Source organism: Pimephales promelas, chromosome 5 (genome assembly GCF_988280905.1).
Source record: "Pimephales promelas chromosome 5, fPimPro1.hap1.1, whole genome shotgun sequence".
Lineage (NCBI taxonomy): Eukaryota > Metazoa > Chordata > Actinopteri > Cypriniformes > Leuciscidae > Pimephales > Pimephales promelas.
In genome coordinates, this window is record NC_142773.1 from 36,643,997 (window position 1) to 36,662,416 (window position 18,420).

The 18,420-nt window shown below is 34.2% G+C and overlaps 2 protein-coding genes across 3 annotated transcripts in view; one reads left to right on the plus strand and one right to left on the minus strand.

The window, feature by feature from the left end:
- The window catches only part of gpr158b (G protein-coupled receptor 158b), a 42,541-nt gene extending 39,296 nt beyond the window's left edge, over window positions 1–3,245 (minus strand). The window contains exon 1 of the mRNA XM_039677499.2: window positions 2,045–3,245. Coding sequence (XP_039533433.2) covers window positions 2,045–2,943 — 899 coding nt within the window. The 5' untranslated portion in view covers window positions 2,944–3,245. The remainder of the gene's footprint in view (window positions 1–2,044) is intronic.
- A 73-nt stretch (window positions 3,246–3,318) lies between these two features.
- Window positions 3,319–17,114, plus strand: prtfdc1b (phosphoribosyl transferase domain containing 1b). Of its 2 annotated transcripts, none has more exons than XM_089131414.1 (9): window positions 3,319–3,342; window positions 5,646–5,752; window positions 6,688–6,871; window positions 8,097–8,162; window positions 11,383–11,400; window positions 12,519–12,601; window positions 12,769–12,815; window positions 14,245–14,321; window positions 16,140–17,114. In XM_089131414.1, the coding sequence occupies exons 1-9, from the start codon at window positions 3,334–3,336 to the stop codon at window positions 16,185–16,187; spliced, it is 639 nt and encodes a 212-aa protein (XP_088987540.1). In that variant the 5' UTR covers window positions 3,319–3,333; the 3' UTR covers window positions 16,188–17,114. The 2 variants fall into 2 exon arrangements, with proteins under 2 accessions (XP_088987540.1, XP_039533434.1); XM_039677500.2 differs by lacking the exon at window positions 3,319–3,342 and adding an exon at window positions 5,330–5,482.
- Window positions 17,115–18,420: the final 1,306 nt, after the last annotated feature.

The window sequence follows — 18,420 nt, forward strand, 5'->3', positions numbered from 1 at the left end:
AGGGAAGACAATTCAACAAAGACCCATTATAATTTTGATCAACATGACATCAGCAATTGATAATGTAGGAAACCGTAGCAAATTGTACATAATCATTATTTGCATGGATGTACCAAAGCCTATATCAACTTGTTCAAAGAAATGAGAAACTGCTTTTTTGATGTGCACAAGTACCAAAGCGACTGAGAAAAACAGCAAATGAGGATCTGCTAACAGTAATTTAAATTGCTTTAAAAATAAATAAATAAACACTTTAATGCTCTGGATGAAACCTGTATCACATCTGGACTGCCAACACTGAACACATAAGAAAGGCTATATAAATCGCAGGGCTAAACGAGAAGCATTCATTTAAATTAAATTAAGTTCAGTTAAACTAAAACCATTCATTCATGTTAAATTCATGATTCTAGTTAGTTAGTTGTTGATTCTATTGGGGTTTACCATCACATGGAGACACTGTCCATGACTGAATCATGACCAGCCAAAGAGCTTTTTTGTTGTTGTTGAGTTTTTGGCTTAATGGTAGGAGGTAGGTCGAGTATTTAAAAGGTTATGGTTAACATGGTTAACGTGGTTAACGTCGATGTAATTCGTTGTTTTAGCGAACCTTTTGCTTAAACGAGGAGCTGGGGGACGCCGGAAAAATAGACGTTTTACTCATTTGGCTACTTCATTAAAACGTGACATTTTGACGTTTTTTTCGCCGTGGATCAAGGCAAATGAATCCTTTTCACCTTGAAAATAATACTTTTTTTGCATTTTAATTAATAGAACATTTCTCAGTGATCGTCAATAAAACAAAATTTCATTTTTTCTCGGTTTAATGAAAACAAATAGGTCGTTATGGCAGAGGCGATTGCGTGTAGAATAGGTCTTTATATATTATATATACATTATATACTATATACTATTATACATTATATATAATATAATATAATGTCATCAGTAAGCTTGAGATTATTTTCTTAAGCTACTATTATTTTTTGGTGATATTGAAATTGGTCACAATAGCCTAATTATGAAATTTAAGTCGCAATACATTTTGATATGATAAAAAAAATCGTGTTAAAAGTAACATAACTTAACTGTGAAGTATATCATAGATGGATAAAATGACTCGTATAATAATATAACATTTGATTTAGCTCATGTAGTTGGTGACCTAAAGTGGTGGGGGGGCCCTGCAGTAACTCATAGCCCCGGGGCCCAGTGAGCTCTTAATACGGCCCTGATTACCATTGTGGCACCCACATAATACATTACTGTAACACGTGTTCAGTGACTATAGTGTGATCTTTTTTTATAATAGAAATGTATAGGTTCTGGTTACAGAGCCAAAACAAAGTGACTTATAATAAACCATTTCTGAGAAATTTCCCCGTTCTCCTCAACATTCATATCGTGTGAATAACTGATCTAAACATTAGCTAAGTTATTGCATGTATAAATACAATCTAATGGATTAGCAAACTAAAAACTTCATAAACATGAAACATGATTATTGCATGTATATATCCAATATAAAGTGTGTTAGCAAACTCCATAAACATGAAGTTGGCTGTTTGTGAGATACAAAATCTGAATTTGTGGTTCAGTCTGTGTTGATGTATAACTGCTACAATTAAAAAAGTTGGTCAAGACAAATTGTTGGCTTAAGAATGAAAGCCTGACCAGAAAGTTTGCAGTAGTTATTTTAAATGCTTGAGTTTTAAGTATGTTTAAAGTTTGAAGGTTGCTATATCAGACAGACATATAGATAGATAGATAGATAGATAGATAGATAGATAGATAGATAGATAGATAGATAGATAGATAGATAGATAGATAGATAGATAGATAGATAGATAGATAGATAGATAGATAGATAGATAGATAGATAGTCTAAAGGTCTGACACGAGTTTGGTGGATGTCTTTAAATCTCTAGGATGAGTTGAGTCCGCCTTTTTTGTCTCATTATTATTATTATTATTATTATTATTATTATTATTAATAATATAAAGTTTAAATCAAAGAATAGCAGCATAGATAACATTGTCTTACCTAAACTCTGGCGCCGTGTTATTCTTCAAGCCATAGAAACCTGCGGAGAGAGTTAAGAGCCAGTGCGGCACAAAACTGCCGTGCTTGCACTCTAGATAGGGCGCAGACCACTTGACATGACTTCTGTCTAGAAAATATCCGCCCTGAGCAGCTGGAAAGCCTCGACCTTTGGCCAGCCGCTGGGGTCTCTTTCGGTCCCGAAACTCGTTGTACCAGTCGGACTCAGACGTCCTGTTTTTAAGGCGATGGCGCGCGGATGTGGACAGATCTTGAATCACTATGCGCTCCTGGCCTCTGGTCGCCTGGAGGAACACCTGCGGACCGGGCGCCTCGGGAGAATCCGTGTGAAATGTGACCACAGCCCGGTGGATTTTAGGATTCCCTTCCAACATGCTCGTCACCAGCGCGTGGTACCACTGGATATCCCTCCTCAGATACTGCTCCCTGGATGTGTTGGACTGCAGGAGCATGTTTAGGAAGTTGGTGGCGTGCGCCATGGTGTCGAGGATGCCGTGGAGGGAGGAGTGCGAGGCGGCGTGAGCTCCACCGCGAAGACTGCTCAGCTCATACCGCCGTGAACAACTGACATGCTCCAGGGTGGATGAGTCCCCCGTGTGCAGAAAAGCGGTGACCACCCGCGGCAGATCCTCCTCGAGCTTGTGCGCCACCGCCGCTCGATCGGTGCTAAAGGGGTTGGAGATGGTCGTCTGCTGGTGCATCGTCTCCCCGGTGCTGGAAATCGGATATTTAGCCTTGATTTCAGGATCTTTGTCGCTCTCGGACCATTCCACGTAGCCATAATTCGATCCCTTCGCATTTCCCAACAGCAGGAGAAGGTAGAGCAGGAATGCATCCATTCCTCGACGCCAACAAGGACCGTGAACATTCTCCATTGACATTCACTTCATGAGTGCGCCCATTCCTCAGCGCAACGTAAACAGACGCGCATTCTCAAAAGTTACTCAACTCTAATGCTTCAATCAGACAAATACACACACCGACCACTCCACCCACGTCTGTAGATAAACGGGCATTTTGTGGATCGAACGCGTCAAGCCTTATGCGTGTAGATTTAAGAGATTTAATCGACTGTGGCAAATATCTACAGCATCGTTTCTGCCGTGGGTTACTATAGCGTTCACTACTCCCATCAGTAACGAATGCTCGCTCGGAGCTGGTGGGGGGGCTGATTGATTCCAAAAGCCTCTTTCGCTCCTTACTGGAGACTTGAGAATGGTCTTCGCCCCTGCCAATCTTGTGCACTTGGGTGGGGTGAAGGGAGACAAGGGATGCTGCTGGTACGGGATGTTCTCATGGGGATGTGTTGCATGTTATATTATTATTATAGGGTTAAAGTCACCATGAAATCAAAATGGACAATGCTTATTTTTTTTTGGTTTAATGGAATATTGCATTATTTAATATAAATTATTTATCCATGCACATCATATTTTTTTTTTTAATTCATGCCTCTTAATCTTTAATCAAAACAACGTCCCCTCCCGCTTGCAGAGACTTCTCTTCTCTGACGTGTTTACTGGCGTGAGGGTGGGACAACCTGACAACCTATTTTTGGACAACCAAAAATATTATGTATAATATTTTATATTATATATATTTTTAAACAACAATTGTATTTAATATTTTTTTTTAATAAAAGCCATTTATTATTTAATTGTCAAAGCAACATGCATTGCATGTATATTTTATGCATCCCCTGCACATAGCTCATGACCTTGGCAATAATTGTGCTATGCTCCTTTTCAATTACAATAAATTTAAATTATAATAGCGTGTCTCTCTGTGTGTGTGTGTGTGTGTGTGTGTGTGTGTGTGTGTGAGAGAGAGAGAGAGAGAGAGAGAGAGAGAGAGAGAGAGAGAGAGAGAGAGAGAGAGAGAGAGAGAGAGAGAGAGAGAGAGAGAGGGGGAAAGTGTATCTTAGATTTTGCCTATGTGGTTAAAATATAATGACCTAAACAGCATCCTGTGGCTGTTGAGGGACATTAAAATATACCCACAAGGACAGTAAAACTTGAAATCACTTATTGCCAGGATTAATCAATTTCCTCAGAATAAAGGCAATAGAAAGTCATACATAAGCTATATCTACAGTACAATATTGGGAATCTGTACAACCCCAGTCTAAAGGGCATCTTCTTCAACATTAAGCCTACGTATGCTAAGAAATGGCAGCATAGCAAATGGTACTATAATTTTTTGTACAGCGTAAAAAACAGGAATATAAATTTCTTATTTCATCCCTACATTTATAACTACACAAAGTGCATAAGATTTGAATTAAATGAAAACGTGAGTAAAGCGAAAGGCTATTGTAAACCTCAGTAAATTGGTCTGATTTCATCATAAGCATTGAAGTACAACGACCCATGATGGCACCATGCCAATATTAAAGAACTGTTGCCAATTATACGACTTTTCCATGCTGAATGTCAGCATGGAAAAAGGTTCTCAAAAATGTGTTAAAAAATGTCAAGGCATTGTATTTCCAAGGAAGAACATTGTATTAAGGAAGAACAGGCCATCAGGTAATTTGGCCACAACCACATTTTTGGCAAAAAAATAAACACACTGCATTTGAGAAAAATACCTTCATGCAACTGAGAAGCATGGAGGTTTTCACCATGGCATTTAATCAAGAACTGTATTGCACATTTATGTTTTGTAATCATGTAGTTTTAACATTTGATAGGCTATTCTATTTGTATTATTCCAAATGTAATTATTTGATTATGTTTTTTATATTTAAAACATTTTTAACGATTTATTATTATTATTATAGCCTAGATAGGATATGGCCAGAAATATGTAGGCGACACTCTTGTAATTAACAGGTTTGGCTATTCCAGCCAGTTTTGTGTGGTAAAATTTGAATGCATTGTAAAAGCAGACAAGCAATAGAGACTTAATTTAATTACAGCATCATCAGCAATCATCACGGTTGGCTATATCGGATACTATATGTTTTAAAGTGGGCCGCTGCATTCATTGCACATCATTCTCATTGGCTGATTTCCACTCATGACACTGACGTAGTAGGCCTACCCCACTGGTGATGCACACTGGCACTGCACAACTTTTAATGGGGCAGCCGACACAGTCAACAACGTAAGATAACTATAAATAATACATAATTAATAACTTCAGATAAATATGTAACGAACAAGAGACAGGGATTGCACGAAACCCAGACTTTCTCACTTGCACCCACATACCGATACGCCAAGCTCCGCCAACGGTGACACCCAATCTGTGCGCTGCCGATGACGTCATCAACAAAACCGATGTGGACGGGACGCGAGTAGAGTCGAATTCATTCGTGGGGTCGGGGGATAGGCTACTTGTAGAGCAAAGAGCTTAAGGAATTCCAACATGGCAGGATGGGAACGCAAACAAACAGACACGGATCAAGGAATTGTGGTTTGTGCGCAAAAACTAAAAGCATCGCAAAAGGAATTACGTAGGCTACTCATTTTAGTGTGAAACCATCCGAATCATATTGTAAACTTAGCTAACATGGTGCTGAAAGTTTGTAACACGTGAAAATAAAATGCATGTGCCTCAGCTCAACTGTGCTTTATAGATCCCAGATGACTGGCCCGGGTACCCGCTGGATCTTTTCACCTTTCCCGAGCATTACTCTGAGGATCTGGACTGTGTCTACATCCCACATGGAGTTATCATGGACAGGTACTACTGGAAATGTAATTGAGGCGCCATTTAGAGACACCGATGACGTCCACCATGCAGACCAGACTATTATTATTACAAATATTTGTACACTTTTAGAACCTACTGCATATGAGCTGATGGAACAATACTTTTAATATAAGTTAGCTTTTATATTGTAATAACATTTTTAAAACATTTAAGCAATGCAACTTTTTTGAGATTTCAAATGCAGTTTGCAGTATTTAGAACTACAGTAACGTTAATTTACAGTATAGTGTTTAAGTTTGTAATTGTGCTGTCAAATTAATTTATCACATTTAAATTAAATGAACACACACACATTTTACAAATGTTTGCTAAAATTGCTACATGTGAACAATGCAATGAATTGCTGCCTTTCCTTTTGTGGGGTTAATGACAAATAATTTGCATGTGGGTTCATTTTGCAATTACTCTACAATTATCAGTGAGCATTTATATTACAAGCTTGTTAGCTTGTCATTTTTATAGTTGTACTAGTGAAATGAAAAATCAGCTTTTTACATCCTTCTTAAATGAAAAAATCTTAAATGATCATAATTATATAAGATAAGAATAAGATGTAAGATCCTGCTGTATTAGACATTTCTACAGAATGTTTAATTTGTATTTGAGTGCTATTTGACCTAATCCTTGTTTTATCAGAACAATATATTTGGACTGAAAATCTCACTGGAAGTTATAGTTTGTAAATCAGCAGTCTGGGGATTTATAGTTGCTAAGGTATGGTTCTAAATTATGAGGATACATTTCAAATTGGATACTTTAAGGATTATTTGACCAGGAATATTTGCATGTGAAGCATATAAGCTTGAATGTTTTTTTTCCCCCATGAGAATTCAATATGAAAACCTAACAGTTTTGGATCAAAATGGACAGTTAGACTTTGTTACGCTGTCATGGGTTTCTTCCAGGACCGAGAGACTGGCAAGGGATATCCTGGAAGATCTTGGCGATCATGACATTGTGGTGTTGTGTGTGCTGAAGGGAGGTTTTCAGTTCTGTGCCGACCTGGTGGACTGCATCAAAGTCCTGTGCCGAAACTCCAACAAGACCCTTCCCATGAGGGTGGACTTCATACGTCTCAAGAGCTACCTGGTGAGCACACTTGGAGTGTACTGTTCTTGATCCTGCTTTTCCATTTTCTACTGAATTTGAGCAAATATAAAGTGATTTTCCTAAACGTTTTATACGCTAAAACAGCCACGAAGCTGCTTGGATCATATGATGAATCACAAGTTTCTTTCACACACATGCACACAGACACAATGATTTACTTTTACAAATGCCACTTTGTTTCTGATTATCTCAGCATGGCTTCACAGTGCTAATGAATCATCTACTTTATGCATGCAAATTGCTGTGTGAAGCCAGACATAAAACAAAAGCTAAACTAGCATTTAAAAGTTTGGGGTTGGTTAGATATATTAAAGACGTCTTTCATGCTCATGCTAATGCTCACCAAAGCTTCTTTGTAAAAACTGTAAAATTGTGAAATATTATCACAAGTTAAAATAACTGTTTTCTATTTTAATTTTGAAATCTCATTTATCCCATTATTTCAGTCGTCTGTGTCACATGAAAACTGTCACATGCTGCTTAATATTTTTGTGAAAACCAAAATACTTTTTTTTATTAATGGAAAGTTCAAAAAAGCAGCATTTATTAGAAATATAAATATTTTGTAACATTTTTTTTAAAATGTCTTTACTGTCACTTGATCAATTAAATGTGTCCTTGCTAAATAAAAGTATTAATTACTTTCAGGGAAAAAAAAATCATATCCCAAACATATTGTTTTTACATTAATAGAGCTAATATGTCACTCAAGTATCTGCAAAGGCTGAGTTTCTCTTCAGTTCTGCTTCATTTCTTCATGACTAATAAATTGTGTTTGTTGTTGATGAATGTTGACTGCATTGTATGCATTTAGCCAACAGAGGGCGTCATGACTTTATATTTTGTCGGTTGATTTTCTATTATCATCTTTGAAGGCGTTTTTTTTTCTCAGCATTGCAGTCAAACCAAACCTATAGTTGTTAAACCCAGGCAGATCTAGGACAATTTTTATTGTTTGCTAAATCGCTTTGTCTGGAAAGTATTCACTTATTCCACTCATTCATCCACTTGCTCATTAAATAATAATAGCATGTAACTAACTTGATGTAATGTCTAGGCTTGGCTCATTGAAAGTAGATAATACAAGAATTTCCATGACACATTGGTCCCAGTAAATATGTACTAAATATTGTATTTTTTATTTTAGTTTTTTACATGAAATATAATAATAAAATTTGACTTGTTCATCTTGATTTCCAACCAGAATGACCAGTCAACTCCAGATCTCCACATAGTAGGAGCAGAGAACCTGTCTGTGCTGAATGGAAAGGTAAAACATTCACAGGCTTTTCATCAAATCTGTCCAAATAACTATGCAAAAAAAAAAAAAAAAAAAAACACACACATATATATATATATATATATATATATATAATCTTTTTTGACTTTGAGGAATGTGACTTGAGATACGCCTTTTAAATTTTATTTAAATTAATAAGGCAAAAATGAAAGTTAGGAGGGCTGTAAGAAAATTTGCTTTAAATGTAGTTTTTGAAAGGAAAATGGTCAAAACTGACTAATCTGTTTCTGTGAAACACGTTTAACAGATCAAAGGAAGAAATGCAAATGTTAAATGTGTAAATGATTTACACATTCATATATTTTCATATCTACATATCTATTTGCTATTGTTTCCTACATCCAAACAAACAGAATTTGAGTTAAATATATACAAATAAAATAAAGTGAGAAGTTTTTGCATTGACATTATATTGCGCGTGTGTGTGTATTTATGTATGTGTGTCTGTGTGTATATACACACACATGCAGAAGAATAGGATAATAAACCTAAGTTCTATTAAAACTAAGTTTTATTTTTGGCAAACGTAAAGACTTTTTCACACCAAAATGGAAATGCAGATTCATTCCTGTACAGTAGAGGGCGCAGCTCAAACAAACCTGCCATTCTGGAGCGCAGAAGAATAGGATGCAGGTTCAGAAAGTTCAGCACTTGTTGAGGCTGCGTCCCCCGGCTGCCACGTCATCAAGTCTCAATTAGAAGGATCTTTGGATGGCAGGCTTCATTTCACGCCCCATTATTCAGCTCATTCTGAAGGATGCATCAAGTGTATCCTTCGCATCCTTTAATCGCCCACAATCCTTTGCACACTTTCCAAATCTTGAGAAAGCACTGAGCTTGTCTGCATTCATGATGAAATTTAAGACAAAAATAGTAGTATTTTTTAAATGATTATAATACCGTATCTTTTGTTTTGGGGTAAATGAATCGCATGAATTGAATTAACTTTGAATTAAAATTGAGTCATTATTTACTCAGAATTTCTCTCTTCTGTTGAAAACAAAGGAAGATATTTTGAAGAATGAACCAAACAGTTGATGTACCCTGTTTTCAATGGGGTATATCAACTGTTTGGTTACCAAAAATATTAAGCAACATTGATGATAACTGAGTATCAACTCAGCATATGTGACCCTGGACCACAAAACCAGTCACAAGGGTCAAAAAAAAAAAAAAAGTTTCAAACATCAGCTGAAAACTAAATAAATAAGCTTTCCATTGAAATGAATGGATGGTTTGTTAGTTATTATTGTTGATAGGACAATATTTGGCTGTGATACAACTATTTGAAAATCGAAAAAAAAATCAAAACATTGAGAAAATGGCATTTAGAGTTGTACATTGATGTTCACGAGTTTGCGGCATCCACTCACAAACACATTTAAATTAGGACATTTACAAAATATCTTCATGGAACATGATCTTTACTTAATATCCTAATGATTTTTGGCATAATCGATAATTTTGACCCATATAATGTATTGTTGGCTATTGCCACAAATATACCCATGTGATTTGTGACTGGTTTTGTGATGCAGGGTCACATATTAGAATGATTTCTGAAGAATCATGTGACACTGGAGTAATGGCTCAGCATCACATTCAGCTTTGCAGCTTTTTAAAGTATATTACAATAGAAAAACAATTAAAAACAAATAAATGCAGCCTTGATAAGCATTTATTTGTAGAGACTTTGCAGCTATTTTTCCAATCTTTCCAATCATTATCCAATTTTCCCTTCATTAAAATTTAAAACCTCTTTTAATAACGATACCTTTTTTTCTGGGTAATTGCACAAATTTTATTTAATGGTGCCCATCAAAAAAAAAATATATATATATATATATATATATATATATATATATGAAGAGTTCAGATGCAAAAGCCTCTAAATGCCATTTGAAATTTTCTTCTTTAATGATGATTTTTATCAAACTTGTATATTTAAGTTCAGTAATTTCACTTAAATAACAATTAATAGATAATCATCATTGCCATTTAAGTGAAATCACTGAACTTAAATATACAAGCTTGATAAAAATGATCATTCTAGAAGAAAATTTCAAATGGCACTTAGAGGCTTTTGGATCTGAACTCTTCATATATATATATAATAAATATTAATAATAATAAAAAATATATATAAAAAAACATATATATATATATATACATATTTTAATATTTTTTATTATTATTAATATTTTTATTATTAACTATAATTATAATGAACCTAAAATTCATTTAACCAGTTCTTTTTTCCTTCAGTAACTGATTCTGCTATAACTGAATACGTGTGTGTGTGCTCTTGTGCTTGACATGACTGAGTGGTTACAGTTTGTCAAAGGTTTATGATGTCTAATTCTTCAGTAAGAGGATTGATCTGCTCAGTTGCTCAAGTAATTGGATTTCCCAGTAGAGCTCAGGATTGTGATACAGTTCGTGAGTCTGTGATACAGACACATCTTTAGTAAGAGATTGTTGGTCTTTTTTTATTTACACCTGAATATAAAACCACTCTGTTAATAATCTTGAAAATATGCATGCTGGGAAATAGAGCCCATAAAGCAGTGTAGTTTATTTGGCCGTCTGCACAGTAATAATCAAATTTTACACAAATGTTCATTGCTGTTCATCACATAATTGTTAAAAATAGCTCAAGGGTAAATCCCATGGAAACCTGTCACGTTTTACCATAAATGAAATTGTATTCACAACGATTACGTGCATTCACACTAATTCTCATTAGTACAATGGGTAACACTTTACTTGAAGGGGTGTGTATAAGACTAACATGACACCTTCATAATCATGACATGACGTTATGAATATGAAGAAAGTTTTATGCATGTTTGTGACAACTGTCATTAAGTGTCATTCGCTCAGTTATGACATTTTGAATGCAAATATGACATTGTTTAAGATGTCTTTGTTATGCCACCTTGACATAATCCAATAAATCAAAACCTGTCACTGGGTCGTACAAGGTATCCTCCATATAGTTTAGTTTTGTTTTTGCAATTCCTATTATTTAATGTGGTAATTCTCATTACTCTAACACAGTATGACCTTTCCCCTAAACATTCTTCGACATTGAGTTAACTCTGTGAGTTGTTGAATGCTGTGATGTTGACGTGAGCGTTCAGTGTGTTCAGTCACGCATGTCCTGTCTGTCTCTTCACATGTACCGAAGAACGTCCTGATTGTGGAGGTACGTCTGCTGTGAGATGAGCTCCGTCTGTCTGGGTGAACTCACTCCCTCAATCACTTTAATATCCTTTCAAATAAATAGAGGCCTTTCAGATGCTTTATAGCGAATTCCTCTGCTTTCTGCCCTGGTCAGTCAAGCATGTACCGATTTGTGCCTCTACTTATCCAAGCATTCAAGCTGCGTTCATTCCATATGACTTAGAAGCCAGATGATTGTTTTTTTCAGTCTTAATTGCCTTTTTTTTTGCAAACTTTTCACATTAAATAATGCCATATGTGGCTTACATTTTAGTTTTGATTTGATGTTAAATTAATAACAGTCTTGTTTACAGTCTGATACAGCTACAAAAGTATGGAAACGTTCACATTTCTGGAAAAAGAGTTCATGCCGTTAAAAGGGACCTACATTAAATGTATTATTTTTGCATAAACTGTATAATAATTCTATGATTAATACAATGCAAGGTCAGAAAGATTTTTTTTTTAGAGAAAGGAATTAATACTTTTATTCAGCAATGATGCATTAATTTATCAAAAGTGACAGTAAAGACATTTGTAATGTTACAAAAGATTTATATTTCAAATATATTATATTATAAATATTATTCTAAATAAATGTTCTTTTGAAATTTCTATTCATCAAATTCCTGATTTTTTTAATCAGTTTCACAAAAAAATTATTAAATATACATAACATTCTAAAATATATTGAAATTGAAAACGGTTATTTTAAATTTTAATCATATTTCACAATATTACTGTTTTACTGTATTTTTGATCAAGTAAATGCAGCCTTGAGCATAATACGCCTTTCATAAACATTTTATATGTTTAAGATAAAAATCTTACCAACCTCAAACTTTTATATAATATAATATAATATAGCATGTAGGACAAAATACTACACCAACCCTACTGATTTTGACTTATAGATATGGACTACAGTAATGTTTTATAAAACATTTTACAGTACAGTGAACTCAAACATTCCAGTGTTGATTTTGTGCCTCTGGTGTCATTATTTCATGCAATGCCAAGACTTCTTGAGTTGTCGAGTGTGCTTCTTAAGCTGATAGTGTGTGACAGCCGTCTGTATTTGGCTTCATCTCCTTCCCACAGGCCATTGTGGACACTGGGAAGACCATGAAGACTCTGCTGGATCACGTTGAATCCTTCAAGCCCAAAATGATCAAAGTAGCTGGGTAAGTCAGTCCACAGACCAATAGATTAGTACAAGCCTGAGCTGTACTTTTATGTCTCCTTACCTGGTCAGTCCAGTAGGACTGTGTATGTATGTGTGTGAATGTGCTGATATGTTTATATTATTGGTGAAGACTTGCACAAATTGAGTGTTTTATATCTATTGCAGGTTGCTGGTGAAAAGGGTGCCTTGTGGGAAAGGTTATCTGCCAGACTGTAAGTGATGATTACAAACTCTGCATAATGGATAATGTAATTTTATAATATATATTTTTTAACACTAAAAAGCCTACTGTATCATATTTGTTGCACAGGCCTCTAAATAATCAAAACTTTGCTGAAGATCCTGTTCTACACAATCTTCTGTCATCTGATTGAAATATGTTTTTTTGCAAGTAAAAGGCCTTTTAGTATGATTGTAAAAATGTCCACCTTCGGGGTTTGGTTTGCTATAAATCTTTATTGAAATTAATATAGTTAACATAACAGTAACTGTTACATTGTTAGGTTTATTTCAAGATAAAGATCAGAATTTCATCATACCTTTTGGCCATATGCACTGTATGTCAGCAAATGCACCAAACTGCATATTGTTGCTCAGTTTAGATAAAATGGATTTGTTGTAATGAGCTCTATATCTTGCAACATGATCCATAAAAGCCAGATGCTTTAAATATATTACTTAACAAAAAAAACTTCATTGAAGGACATATTTAATGAGATTATGCCTGAAAAGGTTTAGAATTTTTATCAAATGTTTATTAAAATATATTGTATAATATGACTTGTTTATATATATATATATATATATATATATAACAAGTCATATTATTTATGTTTATGTATATATGTTATATATAAAGAGACTTTTTTTAAAAACATAAAAAATCTTACCGATCTAAAACTTTTGACCGGTAATATATATATATATATATATATATATATATATATATATATTTCTATTACTGGTCAAAAGTTTTAGATCGGTAAGATTTTTTATGTTTTTAAAAAAAGTCTCTTCTGCTCACCAAGGCTACAATTATTTGATAAAAAAAAAACATTAATATTGTGAAATATTATTATAATTTAAAAGAGTGGTTTTCTGTGAATATATAGTGAAGTGTGATCAATCAGCATATTAGAATGATTTCTGAAGGATCATGTGACACTGAAAACTGATATGTAATCAGCAACAGTAATGATGTTGAAAATTCAGCTTTCAAATTACATTTTAAAATATATTAAAATAGAAAACAGTCATTTTAAATTGTCATAATATTTCACAATATTACTGTTTGTCATTTTTTTCATCAAATAAAGCAGCCCTGGTCTTACTGATCTGATCTAAACCTTTTGACTGGTAGTGCGTGTTTATGTATATATATATATAGTATTTTTTTGTAATTGAACTTTTGCCATGAAAATAGTTTTGATTGCTGACAAGGAGGTAAATAAAAATAATCTGATCTGAATCTTAACAAAAAATTTTTTTTAGATAAGTTAATATATTTATGAGTCATGACAGTTATTTCATGTCAGGCTTTACATGGTTAAAGGTGCCTGACTGTTGGTTTTTTGTATTTTAAAAACCAAAATATCACAAGACCAGATTAACATTTTCTTTTCTTTTATGTATTTGTTCCAGATGTTGGATTTGAGATCTCCAATCGTTTTGTGGTCGGCTATGCCTTGGATTACAATGAATACTTTAGAGATCTCAATGTAAGAGTCCCTTTATCAACATTAGACCACATTTAAATGGTTAAATGTTACATTGACTGAAACTGACATGCTGATATGTTAATTCGGTGTTCTTAAAATTTAAGAACACCGAAGTGACAGAAATATTATTTGTCACCAGAAGTGACAAAAAATATTTAATATTATTTGTCACTTCTGGCAAAGAGCTTTTTGAAAGCTTATTGTGGGAATCTCCCGAAACGAGGGACTCGCTCCATATGTCTACTTATTCCAAAGTCTAGAAGTGACAACTGGTGTGAGATCAGAGTATTTAAGGCGCACACTTGCTGTAGAGCAATGCACAGAACATAAATGAGTTTGTTTGCTTGAACTGCGGTGACGTATTACTGAACTAAGTCTGCAATGTCTACCCAAAGCGTGAAATGACAGACAGCATTAGCAGGGTGAGAATTAGGAAGAAAAGTCTCTCTGCAGCGGCACAGTTGTCCATTTGTCTCCATTTGGAGGGCTGGTTGCTAGGGGTAAGTGAGCTGTTGTGAAAAATGACACCCACTTCAGAGAATGCCCTGGGCTGTTCAACTCAATTATCCAGCAATCTAGTATCTATCTCTCATATGCATACATCATAGACAGCAGCACGCTCCAAAAATCTTGTGATCTGCCCACCTAGAAAGCATTTTGCAGAAAAAAGAAGTCATCCAGACTGCATGTATTGGATCCAAAATCAGTCAAAACTTACGGAGGCATATTGCATTCACTTGAAGAAAAAAAATCTACTCTGTTTTTCTGAATTAACGAGTTAATTTTTCATGAGAAAAAAAAAATTTGCTCTGTTTTTCTGAATTAATGAGTTAATTTTCATTTTTTTTGCTCTGTTTTTCTGAATTAACGAGTTAATTTTTCATGAGAAAAAATTTTTTGCTCTGTTTTTCTGAATTAATGAGTTAATGTTTCATGAGAAAAAAAGTTTTTGCTCTGTTTTTCTGAATTAATGAGTTAATTTTTCATGAGAAAAAAAATTTGCTCTGTTTTTCTGAATTAATGAGTTAGTTTTTCTTGAGAAAAAAAGTTTTTGCTCTGTTTTTCTGAATTAATGAGTTAATTTTTCATGAGAAAATGTATTTTTGCTGTTTTTCTGAATTAACTCATTAATTCAGAAAAACAGAGCAAAAAAAAAATTCCATTAAAAATTAACTCATTAATTCAGAAAAACAGAGAAAAAAAATTTTCTCATGAAAAATTAAGTCGTTAATTCAGAAAAACAGAGCAAAAAAATTTTTCTCATGAAAAATTAACTCATTAATTCAGAAAAACAGAGCAAAAAAAATTTTCTCGTGAAAAATTAACTCGTTAATTCAGAAAAACAGTGCAAAATTTTTTTTCTCATGAAAAATTAACTCGTTAATTCAGAAAAACAGAGTAGATTTTTTTCTTCAAGTGAATGCAATACGCCTCCGTGAAAACTAACTAAACTTATTACAATTTAAAAATTAACTACTTTTTTTATTTTTCTATATTAAAAAAAAAAAAGATTATAATTTATTCCTGCGATGGTAAAGCTGAATTTTCAGCATCATTTGATGATTTGAATTTCTTATTGTGTTGAGAACATGCTTAATATTTTTGTAAAATTTTAATATTTGCAGGATTCTTTGAATAGTGAGTAAAATAAACAGCAAAATAGAAGTCGTTTGTAACAATGCAAAAGTCTTCACTGTTATTTTTGATCAATTAGATTTTTTGCTGAATAAAAATATTAACATCTTTTAAAAAAAAAAAATACTGGCCCAAAAACTTTTTAAATGGCTTTCTATTATCTTTCTCTCCCCCCTCTCACAGCACATCTGCGTGATCAGTAACAGAGGGAAACAGAAATACAAGATCTGAAGATGATGATCTCACTCTTGCATGAGTATCTGAATGCTGATGGAAGGGGTCCATGGATCTCACACTGTTCTCAAACGATCCTCCTCCTTGCCTTCAATATGGACCAGTTTAATTGGCTAAGTTAGAAACGGGGTGCTGGGTTACAACTGACTGAATACTGCACAGTATACATTACAGTCAGTATACATACTACAGAAATAGCATACTGACATACTACTATTAGTATTCTGTGTGTTATTTAGTCAATAAAGGGATAGTTGAACAGAAGTCTTTTGGTTTTGGTGCAAAATGAGGGTGATTACACTAAAAAGGTAAAAACCCATGTCAGAAACACATTCTAAAAAATGCTGGGTTATTTCAACCCAAATTTGGATAAAATATTGACAAACCCCTTAAGTGGGTTAACATTTTAAATGACATTTTTAACCCAAAGTTTGGGTTTGTCCATATTTAACCCAAAATTGGGTTAAAACAACCCAATTACTTTAAGCAACAATTTAACCAATTTAAACATGACGTTATGTAAGATTTAACTTGGTAAGGTTTTAAAGTTTACTTAAATTTAGGGCAGCAACTTAACTTTTTTCAGTGTAAATGATGACAAAATTGCAATTTTTGTGTGAACTATCCCTTTAAGACTAATGGAAGCTTCCATGTGTCTCATTTTACACCTCCTTAATAAGGTTGCATTACAATTCAATACAATGTAAATTGGATTTTGTTCAATTCGATAATAAGAATAATTACTTGTACTTCTCACAATACATTTATTCACCAGGAATTGCCCTTCAGTCGCTATAATATGTGAACTACAGGTTAAGAAATGTTGGCCAACTTTTGTGAAATTTATTTGTTTACATTTGTGTGAAACTTGTATACATTTTATAACCTCTTCATTTAACAACATTAAAATCTTATGCATTTGTATTTATGTACGTCACCTTTTTTTTTTTTGCATTCTGTGTAGAATACAGATGAAAGCATGCCTGTTATGGATCATTTGCTGTGGTATTGTAATGGAGAGCAGCAGTCATACTTCAGTAAGACACACTCAAACATGCCGCACACCTGTACACACACAATTGGGTGAAGTGGATCAGAGTTTGCCTGGGTGTGTGTTATGTAACATCGTCTGTTGTTCATTGTTTCCTGTGCCCAGCCTCTTTTGCTTGTCTGACTTCTGCTTGTGTTCAGTGCAGGGGAATTATGTGGTGCCTTTCTGTCAGATACAATGTCCAGTTTCAGGTGTACCTGGAAAAGCAGCCTAAAGTCCATGCACAAGAGGTGTGACAGTAGTATCATACTCATATTTGTTGCTATAGTCTTAGACATTGACAGTTGATACGTCGATCCTGACAGGCCGATATTATCGGCCGATATTAGGCATTTTCCAAACTATCGGTATCGGCAGCATGATATTTTAACATGCTGTAAAAAATTATATTGAGCTAAAACTTCACATCAACACTCTGGGGACAACATATTGTAAAATGGGGCATTATTCCACCCCTTTAATAGAAGTTTCTCGGATTTAGATCATCTAAGTTTGGTAAATGTAGCTTGAAAAGTTGTTACAGTCAAAAAGAGTTAGTAGTTTTGAGAAACAGATTATACAATAGCAATGCTTTGTAATTTTGTCAAGCCAACATCATGAATTAATACGTGAAACAGGCCTGTGATTAGAAGTTTTATATACAATTTGTGATTAAAATGACTAAAAAAAGGAAGGAATTTGCCTTTTAGATCACCTTTAATACTCAATCCATTATGCACTTCCACTCACTGCTATGAGTCACGTCGTGGTCCCATTTTATTGTTTAGCAGTGCGTGTGGAGACCATTTCATCCTGGAATTTGGGAAGGTTATAAGTGTATAGTATTTGCATACGGATCTGCATGGTCCTGTTAAATGGCTTGACCATTAAATACCCCCCATTACAACAAGACTGCTGTTCATGCCATTTGAAATCCCTCTGTGTGTTTAACAGATGGCAACCCACTTTGTGAGGTGAAGGCATCCTTTGGCTTTTCAAAAACAAAGTAATCCGAATGCAGGAAATAAAGTCAGTAATGAGTCATACCATAGGCTGCTTGTTCATTGTTCGGGGCTCCAGAGCTATTAATATAAGTGGGTTGACTGATAGCCTTAACAAAATTAGTTGTGTTTACTGGTACTAGAATAGAATACAGATCTTTATTATCATTGTCATTAACGAAAGGCTCTTTAGCAGCTC